Below are 14,858 nucleotides of genomic sequence, written 5' to 3' on the forward strand. Positions count from 1 at the left end.
GACCAAGCCTTATCTGAAAAAAATAAAAAAAAAATAAAAAAAATAATAAATAAAAAAAATACAATTAAAATTAAAAATTAAATAAATTAAATTAAATTAAATTACATAAAATAAATTAAATAATACAAATAGTTTTAAATGTCAATATTTCATGCTCATTTTAATTAATTCTAAGTGTACAAATGCATTTAAAACACTTTGAAATTACAACTGTAAATGAAATAAAATTAAACTAAAATAAAATAAAATAAAATTTATAAAACAAAATGTTTAAATACAATAAAATACTTTTTTTTTTTTTTAATAAATGCTAATTTTATGTTAAAGTTATTTATTGCAAAATCCACAGATGAATTCAAAGACTTCTAATTAAACACTTAATTTGACCTAACATGCAGCACCACCACCAACATAAATGGTTGGTTTTGTGACGACTTCTGGTCCATAAGCATTGATCTCACTCTCTTTTTGTTTTTTACAAATTGCGGGTGAGAACCTTCAACAGGACCCGCAGTTTTCTACCTTCATTGGCCTTCAAAAGGGCTATAAATTGATGTAGTCCCACTTACTTTAAACAAGCTTGAGTCAGCCTCTCTTTGAGCAGAACAAGCCTCAGTCAATCTGTCTCTTTTCAGCAGCACCCCTCTCTTCACATAAAAGCCATCTTTCAGAGAGCACCCCGCCATTCATCGAAACCATGTTTACATCAAAATGCATGTTATTGCAATTCAAATAAGCACCATTGAAACCCAACCAACCTTATAGTTTCTTTATGATGCTAACAGCACAGAGGGCCGCTTTCTATGGCTCTATATGTTCAAGGCAGCGCCTCGGGCAGGATCCGCAATGGAATTTATGAGAGCAAATGGCAGCCCAGCCTGGAAAGTGTTTACACACCGTTGTCCCACAATTCAGTGATTTGGTTTTTATTCATTCTTCCACTAACATCTGCTGAACTGATTTTCTGAGAGAAACCTTCAACTTTGTTTGTGAAAGCAAAAGACAGATGACAGACAAGCCCAGCTTTACCTTCTCAGAATGAGCGGTTCTTGTTAAAAGCAAACCAATCGTGTCTTGATTTTGGATCCATTTCAAATATTACATTTACTTTCAATAAAAGACATATATAATGGAATATATATATATATATATATATATATATATATATATATATATATATATTGCTCATTTAAAAGCTGACGTACTATGTAAATACACTTCTGCACAAAAGTTTGGGGTCAGATTTTTACTGTTTTTGAACAAACTCTCATTTGCTCACCAAGGTAGCATTTATTGGATTAAAAATAAAGTCAGATATTATGAAATATTATAAAAATTTAAAATAACTTTTTTCTATTTTAAATAATTTTAAAATGTAATTTATTCTTGTGATACAAAGCTGAATTTTCTACATCATTACGCCACTCTTCAAAGTCACATGATCCTTCATGAATTCATTTTATTGTGCTGCTCAAGTAACATTTCTTATTATTATCAAAGTTGAAAATTCAGTAAAATATTAGTTCTGATAATCGCCCTCTTCACAGCTAAAGATTTTTGTGTAATCATTTATGTAGTTTCATCTTGCTGATCTTATTATAAGTTAAATCATGCATGCATGTACTACAAAGAGAGGCATGTGAGAGATGAAGCAGAGAGAAGTGGAACAGTGCAGACAAACAAGCAGTTCACTGCATCAGTGAGGTCTCTCCGACAGATCTCAGGGTCGTGGAGAGGACAGAAGAGAGAGGATGGAAAAAAAATACAAAGTGAAAGAGAAGCACTTACCTGGACGTCCTTGCCAGCCCACTTGCATTCATCTCGTCGAGAAGGTGAAGGAGGCCAGGATATCTACCGGTCAGAGAGAGAGAGAGAGAGAAAGTTAAAGGAGAAAGAATATACTGGGGAATATTTTTTTGTCTATTAACCTTTAGAGACCCACTGCAGCAACCTACTTGTTTTGAGCAAGTAAATAAACATTACAAATTTTTCCACTTAATATCGGTTAAAACTACAAAACAGCAGTAATTCACCCTAAAATATACCAAAGCAACAAGTTTATAAGGACAATATTACAATTTGAATCTCCCAGCATGCAAAACAAACACATCACATTAAGATAACACATTGATAACCATTTTGGATCAAATTTATCAATCTACAAAAACTATAATATAAAATTGTAATATTATTGTATTATATATTATATAATTAATTTCACAATTTATTACATGTTTAGTAATAAAAAAGGTAAAAAATTTACATAATCACACAAGAGAGTCCTTCAAGTTCAGTAATAACAAATATTTCTTATTATTAACAATGTTAAAAACAGTTGGGCTACTTAATTTATTTATTTTATTTATTTTTTAAAATGTTTTTTCCCCCCTCAGGGCTCTTTGATGAAGATAAAGTAAATATAAAAAAAACACTTTATTTGAAGTAGAAATTGTAACATTATACATTTGAAATATTATAAATATCTTACTGTCACCTTTGACCAATGTAATGCATCCTTGCTAAATAAAATGATTAAGTTAATAAATAAATAAATAACTTACTGACCAAAAACGGTCAGAACATTTGTTTATCCTAATTTCTAGCTTGTAAACCATTTGCAATTGTATACTTCGTAAAACCAAATTTGAAATATGCATAATCACCAAAATTTGTATAACCACTGACTTCCTAAAAATATGCCTGTCCCTAAGCTCCAACATATATTCCATTCTTTAACACAAATCTGTATATAACAAAATTAGCTGTAGCATTAGCACGAGTCTAGACACAACTTTCCAGATGTGTTGTGTAAATCCTAGGAATCGTGCAAGAGGTCTTTGGTGGAAAGAGTAATGGAATTGTATTAATGAGAAGAACTGAATATTCACTCTTGGAAGTTGGCATGGAGGAAAACAGTTTTCTTTGGTAGCGGTACATGTTGCCCTCATTAGACCTGCATTATAAAAGTGTCAACGTTTTCCTGACAATAACTGAATTATTTGACCCCCTTTTTTGTTTTATAATGGGAAAAAATGACCAATGGAAACATCTCTATAAACCTCATTCAGCTCAGGAAAATAAATTATTCAGAATAAATTAAAAAAGAGAGAGAGAGAGAGAGAGAGAACATGTTCTGTGTGAACGGCTTCTTACAATGTAACAAAGATAGCTGACTAAAGTAAATTATTCAGAATAAATTATATATATATATTGTTTTTTTATTTATATCCTGTGCTTCCTCATACAGCAGCATTTATATTATCTTTGCTCTGTGAAGGTTATGTTTATAAAGTTGCATATAGACTAAAGTGGGCTGTGGTTTTGCCGTTTGTCTGTACTTTGCTACGTTTATTTTGTTCATTATTTATCCAGGTGAATGGATAGCAGCTCTCAGCCAGACTCTATGTGATCAGTATGACAGCTTTGCCCTGAAATATTCATACTCTTTCACTGGAAACAGATCCCCCTGTGTGCTGATGTGTTCATGTTTGTGTGTATAAGACTGAGAGAGAGAGAACAAGAGAATAAGAGAGAGAGAGAGCGAGAGAACAAGAGAGAGAGACCATGTATGTTCAAGTAGCAAGTACAGCTGTTTTATTTATAACCTTTATGTATTTAAAGCATATAATCTACCAAATCCAGCAAATGTTGGATTCAATTATCAACTTGTTTCTGTCGATTATGACAGGTTTTCTATTTCTTATTTAAATGGATTGATTGTAGGACTCATTGATCTGAGAGTGTACACCTCAGTATTGGGGTAGACTTCATCAGATTCTGTTATAGAAATATTCTGGTTATCCTGATTGTTTAAATAGCTGTTCTAACACCCTCTTCTTACCAGTTGCATGTCCAGATTGATGTCCACCAAGTTGAAGGACAGCACATGGTCTTTGGCCCCCACAAAGAGCCGACCTCTCTCCTCGTCCAATAAAAAGGTGTGATAGGCAGAGCTGTTGGCCAATCCGTTGAAAGTGAGCAGGTTGTTGGACTCCAACATTTCTGTGGGAAAAAGTGAATATAGTATATTGGATTTATTGGGTCTCCTGCAACCTTCAAAAGCAAAAACTGACAGAAATATTAACAACCATATGCTGAGCTTTCAAATATGGTCCACAATACGTAAAACTTGATGCTTTCCGACCTCATCTTCATTTTTAAGAGTTATATGGTTGAGAGGGAGACAGATAGATGGACCTTGGCTCTGACAGCGAACAGCTCAGCAGGGATGGCAGCTCTGCTCTAGTGTGTGTGTGAGACGTGTGACTGTGGTTTGGCTAAAAGAGAGCTGGGAAAGCTGGCAAAAGATATTGCTTGTGGATTTTGCATTTGTTCCTTATGTAGTTTATTCTCTACACAGCAAAAAGTGGAATGAAACCAAGCCAACAACAGTAATCTACATAAATTAACTTATTTGTTTGTTATAGGAATAGCTTAACCAAAAATGACATTTCGGTCTTCATTTATTCGCCCTCAGATTCACTCAACAGTGACTGACAAGCCACAAGAAAGCACAGTAAATGTATCAAGTCTTCAGAAGACGTGCAGTAGCTTTCTGTGAGGAACAGACTGGAATTTGAGCTATCTTGAGATTTAAATGCAGTGATGATATCTGAGGGCTACAGTGGATTTTCAGTGAATAATGACTGTCAATTTTGGTTTGTTCCTCAAACAAACCTATCATGTTGCTTCAGACCACTGAGAATAAAGTGTATGTGTTGTAAGGAACATTTATTTTTCGGCTATCAAGTCCTTTTTGGACTGCACTGTATTAAAAAACACTTTGAACAGGATGCCTTACATCTTTAATATACTCTCAGAAAAAAAACTGTCACTTGGGCAGTACCCTTCAAAAGGTACACCTTTGCACCTTATTTACTCCTAAAGAGTGCATATTAGTAGCTTAAAAGTGCATATTGGTACCTGGATGGCTCAAACTAGTGCCTGTTGAAAGGGTACAGCCCCAGTCACAGCTCTGGTATCAATTTTTCAGAGTTTACATCTCTTAACTGATATTCTACACAAGAAAGCAAGTCATACAGGTCTGGAACATGTATGAGGGAGGGGAAAAGACTGCAGAATCTGTTTAAGTCACTAAGACAAAAAAAAAAAAAAAAAATCTAAAGTTTTGTCAGAGTCAGCATGTAGCAGTCAACATGCAGACCTAACTGTGGGTCTCTGTCCATCATTATATATAACTCTTAAGTTTGTTCTGTTAGTTGGTGTCTGGTGTGAGGCCACGTTAAAGTAAAACAGAAAAAGTGCGACAGGACCAGCAAGCTATAATTACAGCATTTGTTCTAAAGGGAAGTAAGATTTTCCCTGCCGTCACACTTAAATTGCTCTCCAGAGGGACATTAATAGCAGCTGAGAAATATGGAAGTGTTTGGACAATTATTATAACCTATGAGTGTGTTAGGCTGGTGAACGTGATTTCACCAAGTACCACATGTTCCTGGATCAACATCCTTGTTGATCCTGGAACAACATTCCTATCAACCAATGAGAATTGAGAGATAACTTTTCAGGAAATGTCAGTTTTAGGCTTAATATCAGGGTTAGGTGCTTCTACTCCCTTGTTAATCATCTATCATTCCACACTGATTTTAGGAATAAATTATGGGTATGGTTAGGTTTAGGGGTAGGGATTGGGTTAAGTCTATATTTTTTGACAGTTATGTTGATCCAGGATCAACAAAAGATTCAGGAACATGTCTTACTTGGCAAAATCAAGGCGACCAGGTTGGGTTTTAGGTTGTATTAGGTTAAGGCAAAAAGGGCAGCAGAATAATCCACATTACTTTTAGGATCCAAAAAAATGTTTTTAAGCCTGTTGGTTACCTACCAAAAATTGCAAATTAATTAATTAATTTATTCATTAATAAAAAGCATGTTATACACACACACACAAATATAAGCAAGTGAATGAAAGAATGAATTAAGGAATACTTAAAGCAATTTTGCATCATATAAATCTTCTACTACACACTCACACACTTGAAATGTATTTCTTTGTCAGAATGGGTTTTCAAAGGGCCTGAGGGGAAAAAGTGGAAGAACAGGCGAGAGGAAAGAGTGAAAGAGGAAAGTGTGAGAAAGGAAAGACAAAACCTATGGAGTGCCACAGAGGAGAAGAGAAGACCAGAATGAAGAAAGGTTAAGACTAAGGTTGAGATGACTTAAAAGAGGTCAGTTAGAGAAGAGGAGAAAGAGAGAACAAGAGTGAATCTCTCGCTTGGGTTTGGAGTGGCTGTGGTGTTTCCATTTGGCACCATGACTAAAAAAACACTCAGAATGCCTTCTGTACACTCAGACACATTCGAAACACTGTGGAATTCACCTCACCATCACTTCAATGTGAACACAAAACAAAACACATTCTCTAACAAAAAAAAAACCTTTCAAACAAAAAAAAAACAGAAAAGAAAGCTATAATCCTTTCATTTCAGTCAAAGCCTCACACAAAATCAGACAGTTTTTCATCTCTGTGCTCACTATGGGGAAAGGAATTGTGGAATTGGTTTAAACATGGTAAAATTTGTAAAAACAGAGCACTATTATTCACAGCTGAAAGACTTGGTAAATAAGCAAAGCTGTAAACAAAATAAGTGAAATGCACATTTAGACTTTTTTGAAAATATATTTACATTGTACAATATTTGCTTATTTTAAGTCAATATATTAATTATTTCATTTCAGTATCATTGAACATAAACCTATCACTAGCATACAGTTCAAAGCAATGCATTTTGCAATGTTAACAGTGTATAGGACTGTATAGGATTTTCCTCTGAGCTTTATGTAAAAGAAACATTTGTTGAATTATGTCATTGTTGCTGTCATAAGCTCTCCCTTTTTTGATGTGCTTTATGCTCACTTCTGCTTCTGATGGTGTAAACGTGTGACTATGTGCGTTTGGTGGTTTTGCATGAGTGTGTAATATCAGCTGACACAGGCGTCTCATCGGATTGTCAAGGGTCTGCTTGCGCAATGCACTTGGTGCTGAGAAGAGGTCTAATTAAAATATTCACACACATACAGCAGCCAAACACACAAACAGTCTCTTAAACTGCAAAATGACTCCATCAACAATCACAAACACTCAATTTAGGGAGGAAATTAAGTGCACTTAATTACTGTCGAAGTTTGAAAAGCATTGCATTTGAACAAATAGTCTGTGTACAGTATGTACAAATGTGTGAATGTTCTAAACCAGTGTGACTTTGTTGTAATTGTGTCATCATCAAAACAAATCAGTCATCAAGTTTTTCTCTGTTAAATATGTGAAAACAAAGCATGAGGAAATGTTTAGATTTTTTAACGTCTCTGTTATGATCCAGATGGTTGCCAGGGCATTCCAAACTCAAAAATCAGATACCACAGATAGAACATCATCAGGCAATTAGTACATCATTCTGCTCATTGTGCATGTCTTTGAGTGTCTGATCAGATTGAGGTGTGAGAAGTGCATTTAATTGGGTTTGGTAATAAAATACCTTCTGAGAACATTAAGTTTTCAACCCAGAGCAATAAAACCTGATCTTGTGTAAAACGTGAATATGAGATTTATGATCTAACTGCCTAGTAAAACAGTGAAAAGTGCTTTTTTTAAATCAGAAATATCCATTACACACCACCACATAACTCTGATATAAAGACTCAAAAGGTAACTGCTCTTGGCAGGTTTCACTTAGAATTCAACTATAGCGACAGTTGCTGTGTGAATCAATAGTTCATGAGCTGTAATTATCATATAGCCCAGAGTTATTTATCTATTAAAGACTACCTGAGAACACCCTGAGGAACAGGTTCTCAGAATGAAAGATTTGAGCTGCAAAGACAAAGACAAGGAACAACAAATGGGTTCAATCGAACTATAAATCTAGATGTAACTAAATATTTAAGATTGGGAAGATCAAATGTAAAACTTTAGCAGTCAATTACTGAGATCACTAGCATCAAAAAACTAATGGTACAGATTAGAAACACATTTCACAAAGTCTGCAAAGAAATCTGCAGATGTATTATTGGTTTGTTATTTGGAAAAAAGATCATTTTAAAACCTGAGTCACCGAATTTATAATATTTAAAAACTTTCAAAATGAAACAAATGAAACCAGTTAAAATAAAAAAGAAAAAACAAAACTTCAAAAATCTAAACACACCAAACAAAACAAAAAAAAAAAAAAAACAAAAAAGCATAAATGTTATCTTTATGCCTTATATATATTCTTTCAAAATTTTGTGGTCAGTTAATAAGGTTTTTATTAACCAGTTAATGCTTTTATTTAGTCAAGTGATAGTAAAGACACTTATAATGCTACAAAAGATTTCAAAGACAACTTTCTATTCATCATGAAAAATGTATGAAACTAAAATATTAAGCAGCACAACTGTTTTCAACATCAATAATAATTAAAAATGTTTCTTGACCAGCAAATCAGCATATTAGAAGGATTTCTAAAGGATCATGTGATAATGAAGACTGGAGTAATCATGCTGAAAAAGCAACTTTGTCATCACAGGAATAAATACAATATTAAAAGGTATTAAAATAGAAAGCAGCCATTTAAAATTGTAATTATATTTTACAATATTACTGTATTTTAGATCAAATAAATGCAGCTTTGGTGAGCACATTCAACTTCATAAGAGACTTCTTTAAAAAAAACACTTTTAAAACCCCTTTAAAAACCTCAAAACTGAAACATAAGTGTACCATGGTTTAGCTGAGTCAGGACAAAACCGGGTCAAGTTCTGTTTCAGATTTAAAAACAGACGGTGCCCATTGCCTGGCATTGCGGGTAATCTACAGTAGCAGCACGCAGTCACACAGGAGGAAGTGGCTTTAGACATGTTGCTTATCTGAACTTCGCCGGTTTAAAGAGGAGAAGAGCTGGTCTCAGCCTCTTCAAACCACTGAGGCCATCTCTCTGTCTCTTTCCCTCCATCTATTGTTGTGGAAAAACATCTGAGAATACAAGCGAGGAGGGGAGGGCAGGTGGAGGCAGAGGAACAGTCCCATCTGAGGCTGATAAAAATAAACTTCCCTACCCTACATACTGCCTGCGCTCTCTTCTCTGCAGGGCACATGTTTATGTGTGTGTGTGTGTGTGGGCAGACGAAACATGAGCACTATCCACGCTCACCTTTTTCCATTCGTCACAACATGCATGTCCATCTAATCAAATCTGGAGTTCTGATTATTAGTGTACCTAATTGTTTGAACTCTTTCCACAGGGTCCAAAAATGATTTTAAGGCAATCAAATACCTGAAATCAAATCAAATCCAATTCCCCTCGTGACTTTTTGCTTTCCAAGGGGAAAACCTGTATTATGGCATAAATAGTTTCCATTTCACAGGAATTTGGCAGAGTATTGTTTTAGATGTGTGTACTCTAACGCTGCGGCTTTATTTCTGAAGAGGATATGGAGAGTTCACATGCTGCAAATGCTATCCAACACCAGATTCTTTGTTTGTGGAATAAAAGCTTAATTAAAGTGAAATAAAATTTCTCTCATTCCTTCATTAGATTATAGCCGTCTTAAAACATTAACTTCGGAATGACACACACACACACAAAAAAAAACACACAAACAAACACAAACACACACACACACACACACACAAACCACACACACACACACACACACACACACACACACACACACACTCACACACACATACAGTACTAAAGCAGGCAATCTCTTGTTTCTTTGCCACCTATTTGAGACAACATGCAGCCACATCCATGTTCTTTATGTCTTTCCCCACCAGTTGACATTTATGTAAAGGTGTTATTGTTAACTTGCCCCGGGAACTTTCAGCTCAGATGGGGACACATACCATCCCTGTGAGGAACACCAGTGCTCAGTCAGGACTTCCTCATGGGTGGCTTCCTCTCCACACACACCTCTATTCTATGGAAATACAGCTGTAGGGACTCTACAGCATGTATGTCAATGTTTACAGGTTTGACTGTATATGTGAGGACCACATTTTGGAATATATTCTCACTTAGTAAAACACAATAAAAACAACTTGTGAAGACATTTAAAGTGGTCCTCAATATGTAAAAGGTTCATAATTCAGCCAAATCATGTTTGGATTCAAGTATGATAATGTGAGCAGGTTTCTGTGAAGATTAGAGTATAGAAAATATCATTATAGTATGAAAATCATTATGTCTATGGGAGGACCTCTAGGAAATGTTGTTGACTTGTAAATGGCTCAACTTGTCTGGGTCATGTTATCAGGATCATAAATAAAAATAAAAACAATAAAATGTAATTTAATTTAATAAAAAAATAAAAAAAAAATGTTTAAATAAATTTTATATTTAAAAAAAAAAAAACGATTTTTCAAAAAGTCAAAAAAAATTTTTTTTTTTTATAATTATTTATTATCATTTAAAATGGATTTAACCAATGGAATGCATGTTTGTAAGCAAGCAGGTAAGTGCATAAATGAACAAAGTGCATAAATAAGTGAATAAATAAATACAAGTTAACAACAAGACATTTACTTTTTATGGTGTTCTTTTGTGTATTAATAATATTCTGCAATAAATATTACCCACACAAACCTGTTTTATAACTATTAATGCTATAATAAGTTATATTTCTTAAATATAATTTTTTTTAAAACACTTTCTTTCTTTAATCCAACCTACAATGACTACAAGCAAACAGTTCTAGGATTCTCACAAAAATTGGCTAAGCAAATGGTTCGATTTTGGTTGCAACAATCTGTTTGTCCGAGTAAAGGAAGACAAATGTTTAAAAAAAAAAAAAAAAAACTTTCATTTAAGAGAATTCAGCAAAGGATGAATTAGCCAGACTGTGGTGGCAAATGTTCACAGGTGTGTGAGTTTGCTCTGGTGCTGGTGGATATCAGAATCAGTCTTGGCATTTCACCAAGCCGTGTTTGCTAAGATCAGCCTAGAGTACATTGCAAACACACACACACACACACACACACACACACACACACACACACACACACACACACACACACACTCTCTCGCTCTCTCTCTCTCTCTCTAGGTGCAAAACACAAACACATATTCCCTCTCCATCTCTCTTTGTCTCTTTCTTCATTGTTTTCCACACAAACAGTGTGTGTATGCCTGTAGGTGTCAGTGTTTGATACGGTAAACAGCTCCAGAGGTGTGTGTGTGTGTGTGTGTGTGTTGGGGCAGATGAGAGCTCTGGGTACTTAAGGAGCCCCCCGTGTGTTTGTGCATGCGTGCGTGCTGGATCGAGCACGTCTGTCGCCTGACAGTCACACACCGCGGTTCATATAGAGCTCAGCTTCCACCAGCCAACTAATGAGGAGCTGTCAGTGCAATTAGAAAGCTGGCAGAGAGAGAAATGGCTCACTTTTATACAGCCATCTGCCCTGACTGTTAAACCTCTCTCTGTGTCTCTTTCTAATTACAGAGGGAGGGAGGAACGAGCTCTTGCATTTAAACACTCATTCTGTGAATTCACTCGCTTCATCACAAACACCAACCGGATGTGAAGAGTTGTGATGTTTTAACAAAACCGCACCGTTAAAAACAGCCACCTTGCATTATACTGTCTGCAATTATCATAACACACTCCCTCAAAACACTGGGAACCTTATAAACAATTTACTCCAGCTGAGCAACAAAAGTGGAGGAAAGTACATGCAGAGAAGAATATAATAGATCAGTGGTTCTCAAGCAGTGGGTCGTGACCCAAAAGTGGGCAAGTCTGTTCTGATAGGGACAAACAATGCTTGTATAGCAGTAATAAAATCTAACATCATGCATAGTTATTACAGCAAAATAAACAGGCTTTTCCACATTTCCTATTTATGGTGCAACTTTGGTATATCTTGGCAGATGCTAATCAAATTAACAGATGCCAACATAGACAGTCTGAATGACATGTTCTCTTATTAAAAAAAAAAAAAAAGAGAGACATGAATAAATCTTTGCAAAACCACTGTGATAGATCATTTATGATTTACTGATATTATTAAGTTAGACTCTAAATGTACAGGATGTGAATTAAAAACAGAGTTTAGTCTGTATGTTTGGCGTTTGAACTGTATACGTGTAGGTGTTTCAGGGAAACAATGAATGCCAGCGGTTTAAACATTCCCACCTGTGCATCCAGACAAACGCATTCAGCCCACAGGCTCTGTGAACGCACAAACTTAACAACACATGCCTGATTTAATCTGTGCATGATACTGAACTAATTTCTCAATATTGTGTGATACATAATACTGTATCTTGTAGAATTAATCCTAAATGCTAAATGTTTCGGTCCTATAAGTGGTAACAGCTAAAATAACAGTTTTTTTTTGTTTGTTTGTTTTTTTTTAAGTCAAATGTAATTTTTTATATTACTGAATCAACCATAGCAGGTTATCCAAACAAAAATAATATTTCAGGGCAGATAAGGTAGAAATGTGCAGATCCACTTTTTTAAGGTTAAATGTCAAAAATTAAGAAAAAGAAGAAAAAAAGAGAGAAAGGCATTGTTGATCAAATCTAAGATTAACACTTAACAGAAAAAAAAAAACTGGAATATGTTTTACAAGAAAATAGTTTTTTCTGCTTTCTACTTTAAAATTTCACATTCAGTTCAGTGTGTTGCTTTGTAATTATTTGTGTAATTGACTTCTCAGTGAAGACTGTTAAATCCTAAACCAACTTTTCTTCAGTGTGGTTGCACTGCTGGTAAAAAAAAGAAATAAATAAAAAAATGTAATTTTTAATCTATAGTTTCACCTCTCAGCACTAGCCAAACACAATTTCACTTTCAATAGTACCTCTCTAATATTTTAGTTATGAATATTTTTCAGAATCATCTTTCAAAATTACCAACCATACATAATTAAACCATGTGAATCATCATAATAAAGCAACCAGACCTGTATATCAACTCCAGGCAAGAAAGCATCAAGAAACTTTAACATTTGCTCTTCTAAGCTTCCTCAATCATTTTCTGATTTCCCCCTTTCCCAAAATCAGAAGGTGACTGACCTTTATATGAGAGTTTGAGCCGGGGTACGTTGTTCTTGCTCCTCTGAGCGTCGGTTCCTCTCTCCGGCACGCCGAGTGTCCACAGCAGCAGTACAATCCCCCACAGGTAGTCCATTTTCACCCCTGCCTGTGTGCAGTCCACTGGCCTCTGGTAACACTGTTTCGTTCAGCAATCCAGTCCTTCGGAGGATGGAGCAGGTGTGTCTGTATGTTCAAGAAGTCACACAAAGATCACATCTCTCCTGGTGAAGCAGTCACAGCCTCAGGAGAGGACCACGAGTGTCCACACCACTCACTGTCTCACTTTAAAGTGTGTTCCTGTGGTTGTTTATCTCCTAGATGTTGTGTGCTCTTCCTCTGACTGTTTTAAATAGTAACACAGTTGAGACTAAACTCAACTAAAGCTCGGTGAAGCCCTAGGCGCTCCTCTCTCTCTCTCTCTTTCTATCTTTGCAAAAGCTCAGTGCACACACGGTCACAGCGCAAGACTGAGAGAGAGCGGAGCCAGCTGAGAAAGACTGAGTGAGAGCGAGAGAGAGAGAGACAGAGAGAGAGAGAGAGAGAGGAAAGGGGAGGGCTGTGCTTCCAGCAGAAGATCCTCTAGGTAGACTTTTTTCCTACTTCCACATCCCACACACACTGTCAAAGTTGCACTCACTCTACAAGAATCATTCTGACATTGGAGGGCATGTGTGGTGTGGTGTGATAGATATTTCCTAACCTCACTGTCCTGGTTTCCCAATGTTTATTTTGCTCTATATCAAACGCAAGAACAGACTTTATGTTCTACTCGAAACATTTGGAAGTTGTCTCTTCCTGTCCATGTCTCGCACTGTTCTCTGCCGCCCAGGAGTCTGAAAACACTCGTCAAACTCCACCCTCACACCAGACGTTATTTTTAGCACGTCTCCACGTGTGAGGTGAAGGCGTGTGGCAGGAAGGATGATATTCCATGTTTAAAGAAAGGCTGGTCAGGACACTTTTAAAGTTAAAGTGATAGTTCATCATTTACTCGTTTTCATATCACATATCAGTAATTTACACTGTCAAGATACAAAAGTATCATAAAACTGGTCCATCAAACTTGTGTGCTTTATTTTTGTGTTGACAAAAATAAAGCACAATCACATCAATTTTTTTTTTTTTTTTTTTGGAAAAACAAATATATACTTTTATTTAACAAGGATTCATTAAATTGATCAACAGTGACAGTAAATAAGACATTCATAAAGTTGCTAAATATTTATTTTAAATAAATGCTGTTCTATTCATTAATGTTCCAAACCTCAGAAGTGTGTATTTGGCACAGAAATACTCTGTTATATGTCCAAATCATTATTATTATTATTAATTTTAATTAAATGTGGCCATGTTTAGCATGAGAATCCAACTCTTTAACAAATAACTCAACATGCATGAAACAGCATTGGACCCCCTCTTTAAGATTTTTGTGAGCATATTTGATTGACGCCAGTTTCTGTGATTCCACCCACTCCACCCCAAATCCATTGACCTCATTATCTGTGATCCCTCCCCAACAGAACAGAACATACCAACACTTCTAGAAGACAATGGAGCAGTCTATGAATGATTCCAGTGCTTTCAGTCTGATCTCTTTTTAATATCCCAAAGCCATGATGCTGGCTATTGTAACATGATAATGTTGAACAACGGGCCACCAGACTTCTCTTCATATTTCTGTTTGGCACAAAACACACAGAGCATGAATACTTCAGTAATTGGGATTTAATTTGTTTTGACAAACGAGCTTGCGACTGACAGGACCGTCCAAAGCTCTCAGCAACAGATGCAATATGAGAGGAAAAAAGTGACAGA

General features: G+C 35.6%; 1 protein-coding gene across 1 annotated transcript in view; it reads right to left on the bottom strand.

Annotated features, from left to right (window-relative positions):
* sema3ab (sema domain, immunoglobulin domain (Ig), short basic domain, secreted, (semaphorin) 3Ab) overlaps positions 1 to 13,547 on the bottom strand; it is a 30,195-nt gene extending 16,648 nt beyond the window's left edge. The window contains exons 1-3 of the mRNA XM_042744373.1: positions 13,023 to 13,547; positions 3,842 to 4,002; positions 1,789 to 1,851 (exon numbers count right to left, since the gene is read on the bottom strand). Coding sequence (XP_042600307.1) covers positions 1,789 to 1,851; positions 3,842 to 4,002; positions 13,023 to 13,137 — 339 coding nt within the window. The 5' untranslated portion in view covers positions 13,138 to 13,547. The remainder of the gene's footprint in view (positions 1 to 1,788; positions 1,852 to 3,841; positions 4,003 to 13,022) is intronic.
* Between the last annotated feature and the right edge of the window lie 1,311 nt (positions 13,548 to 14,858).

This window comes from Cyprinus carpio, chromosome B18, assembly GCF_018340385.1.
Source record: "Cyprinus carpio isolate SPL01 chromosome B18, ASM1834038v1, whole genome shotgun sequence".
NCBI classification, from domain to species: Eukaryota; Metazoa; Chordata; class Actinopteri; order Cypriniformes; family Cyprinidae; genus Cyprinus; species Cyprinus carpio.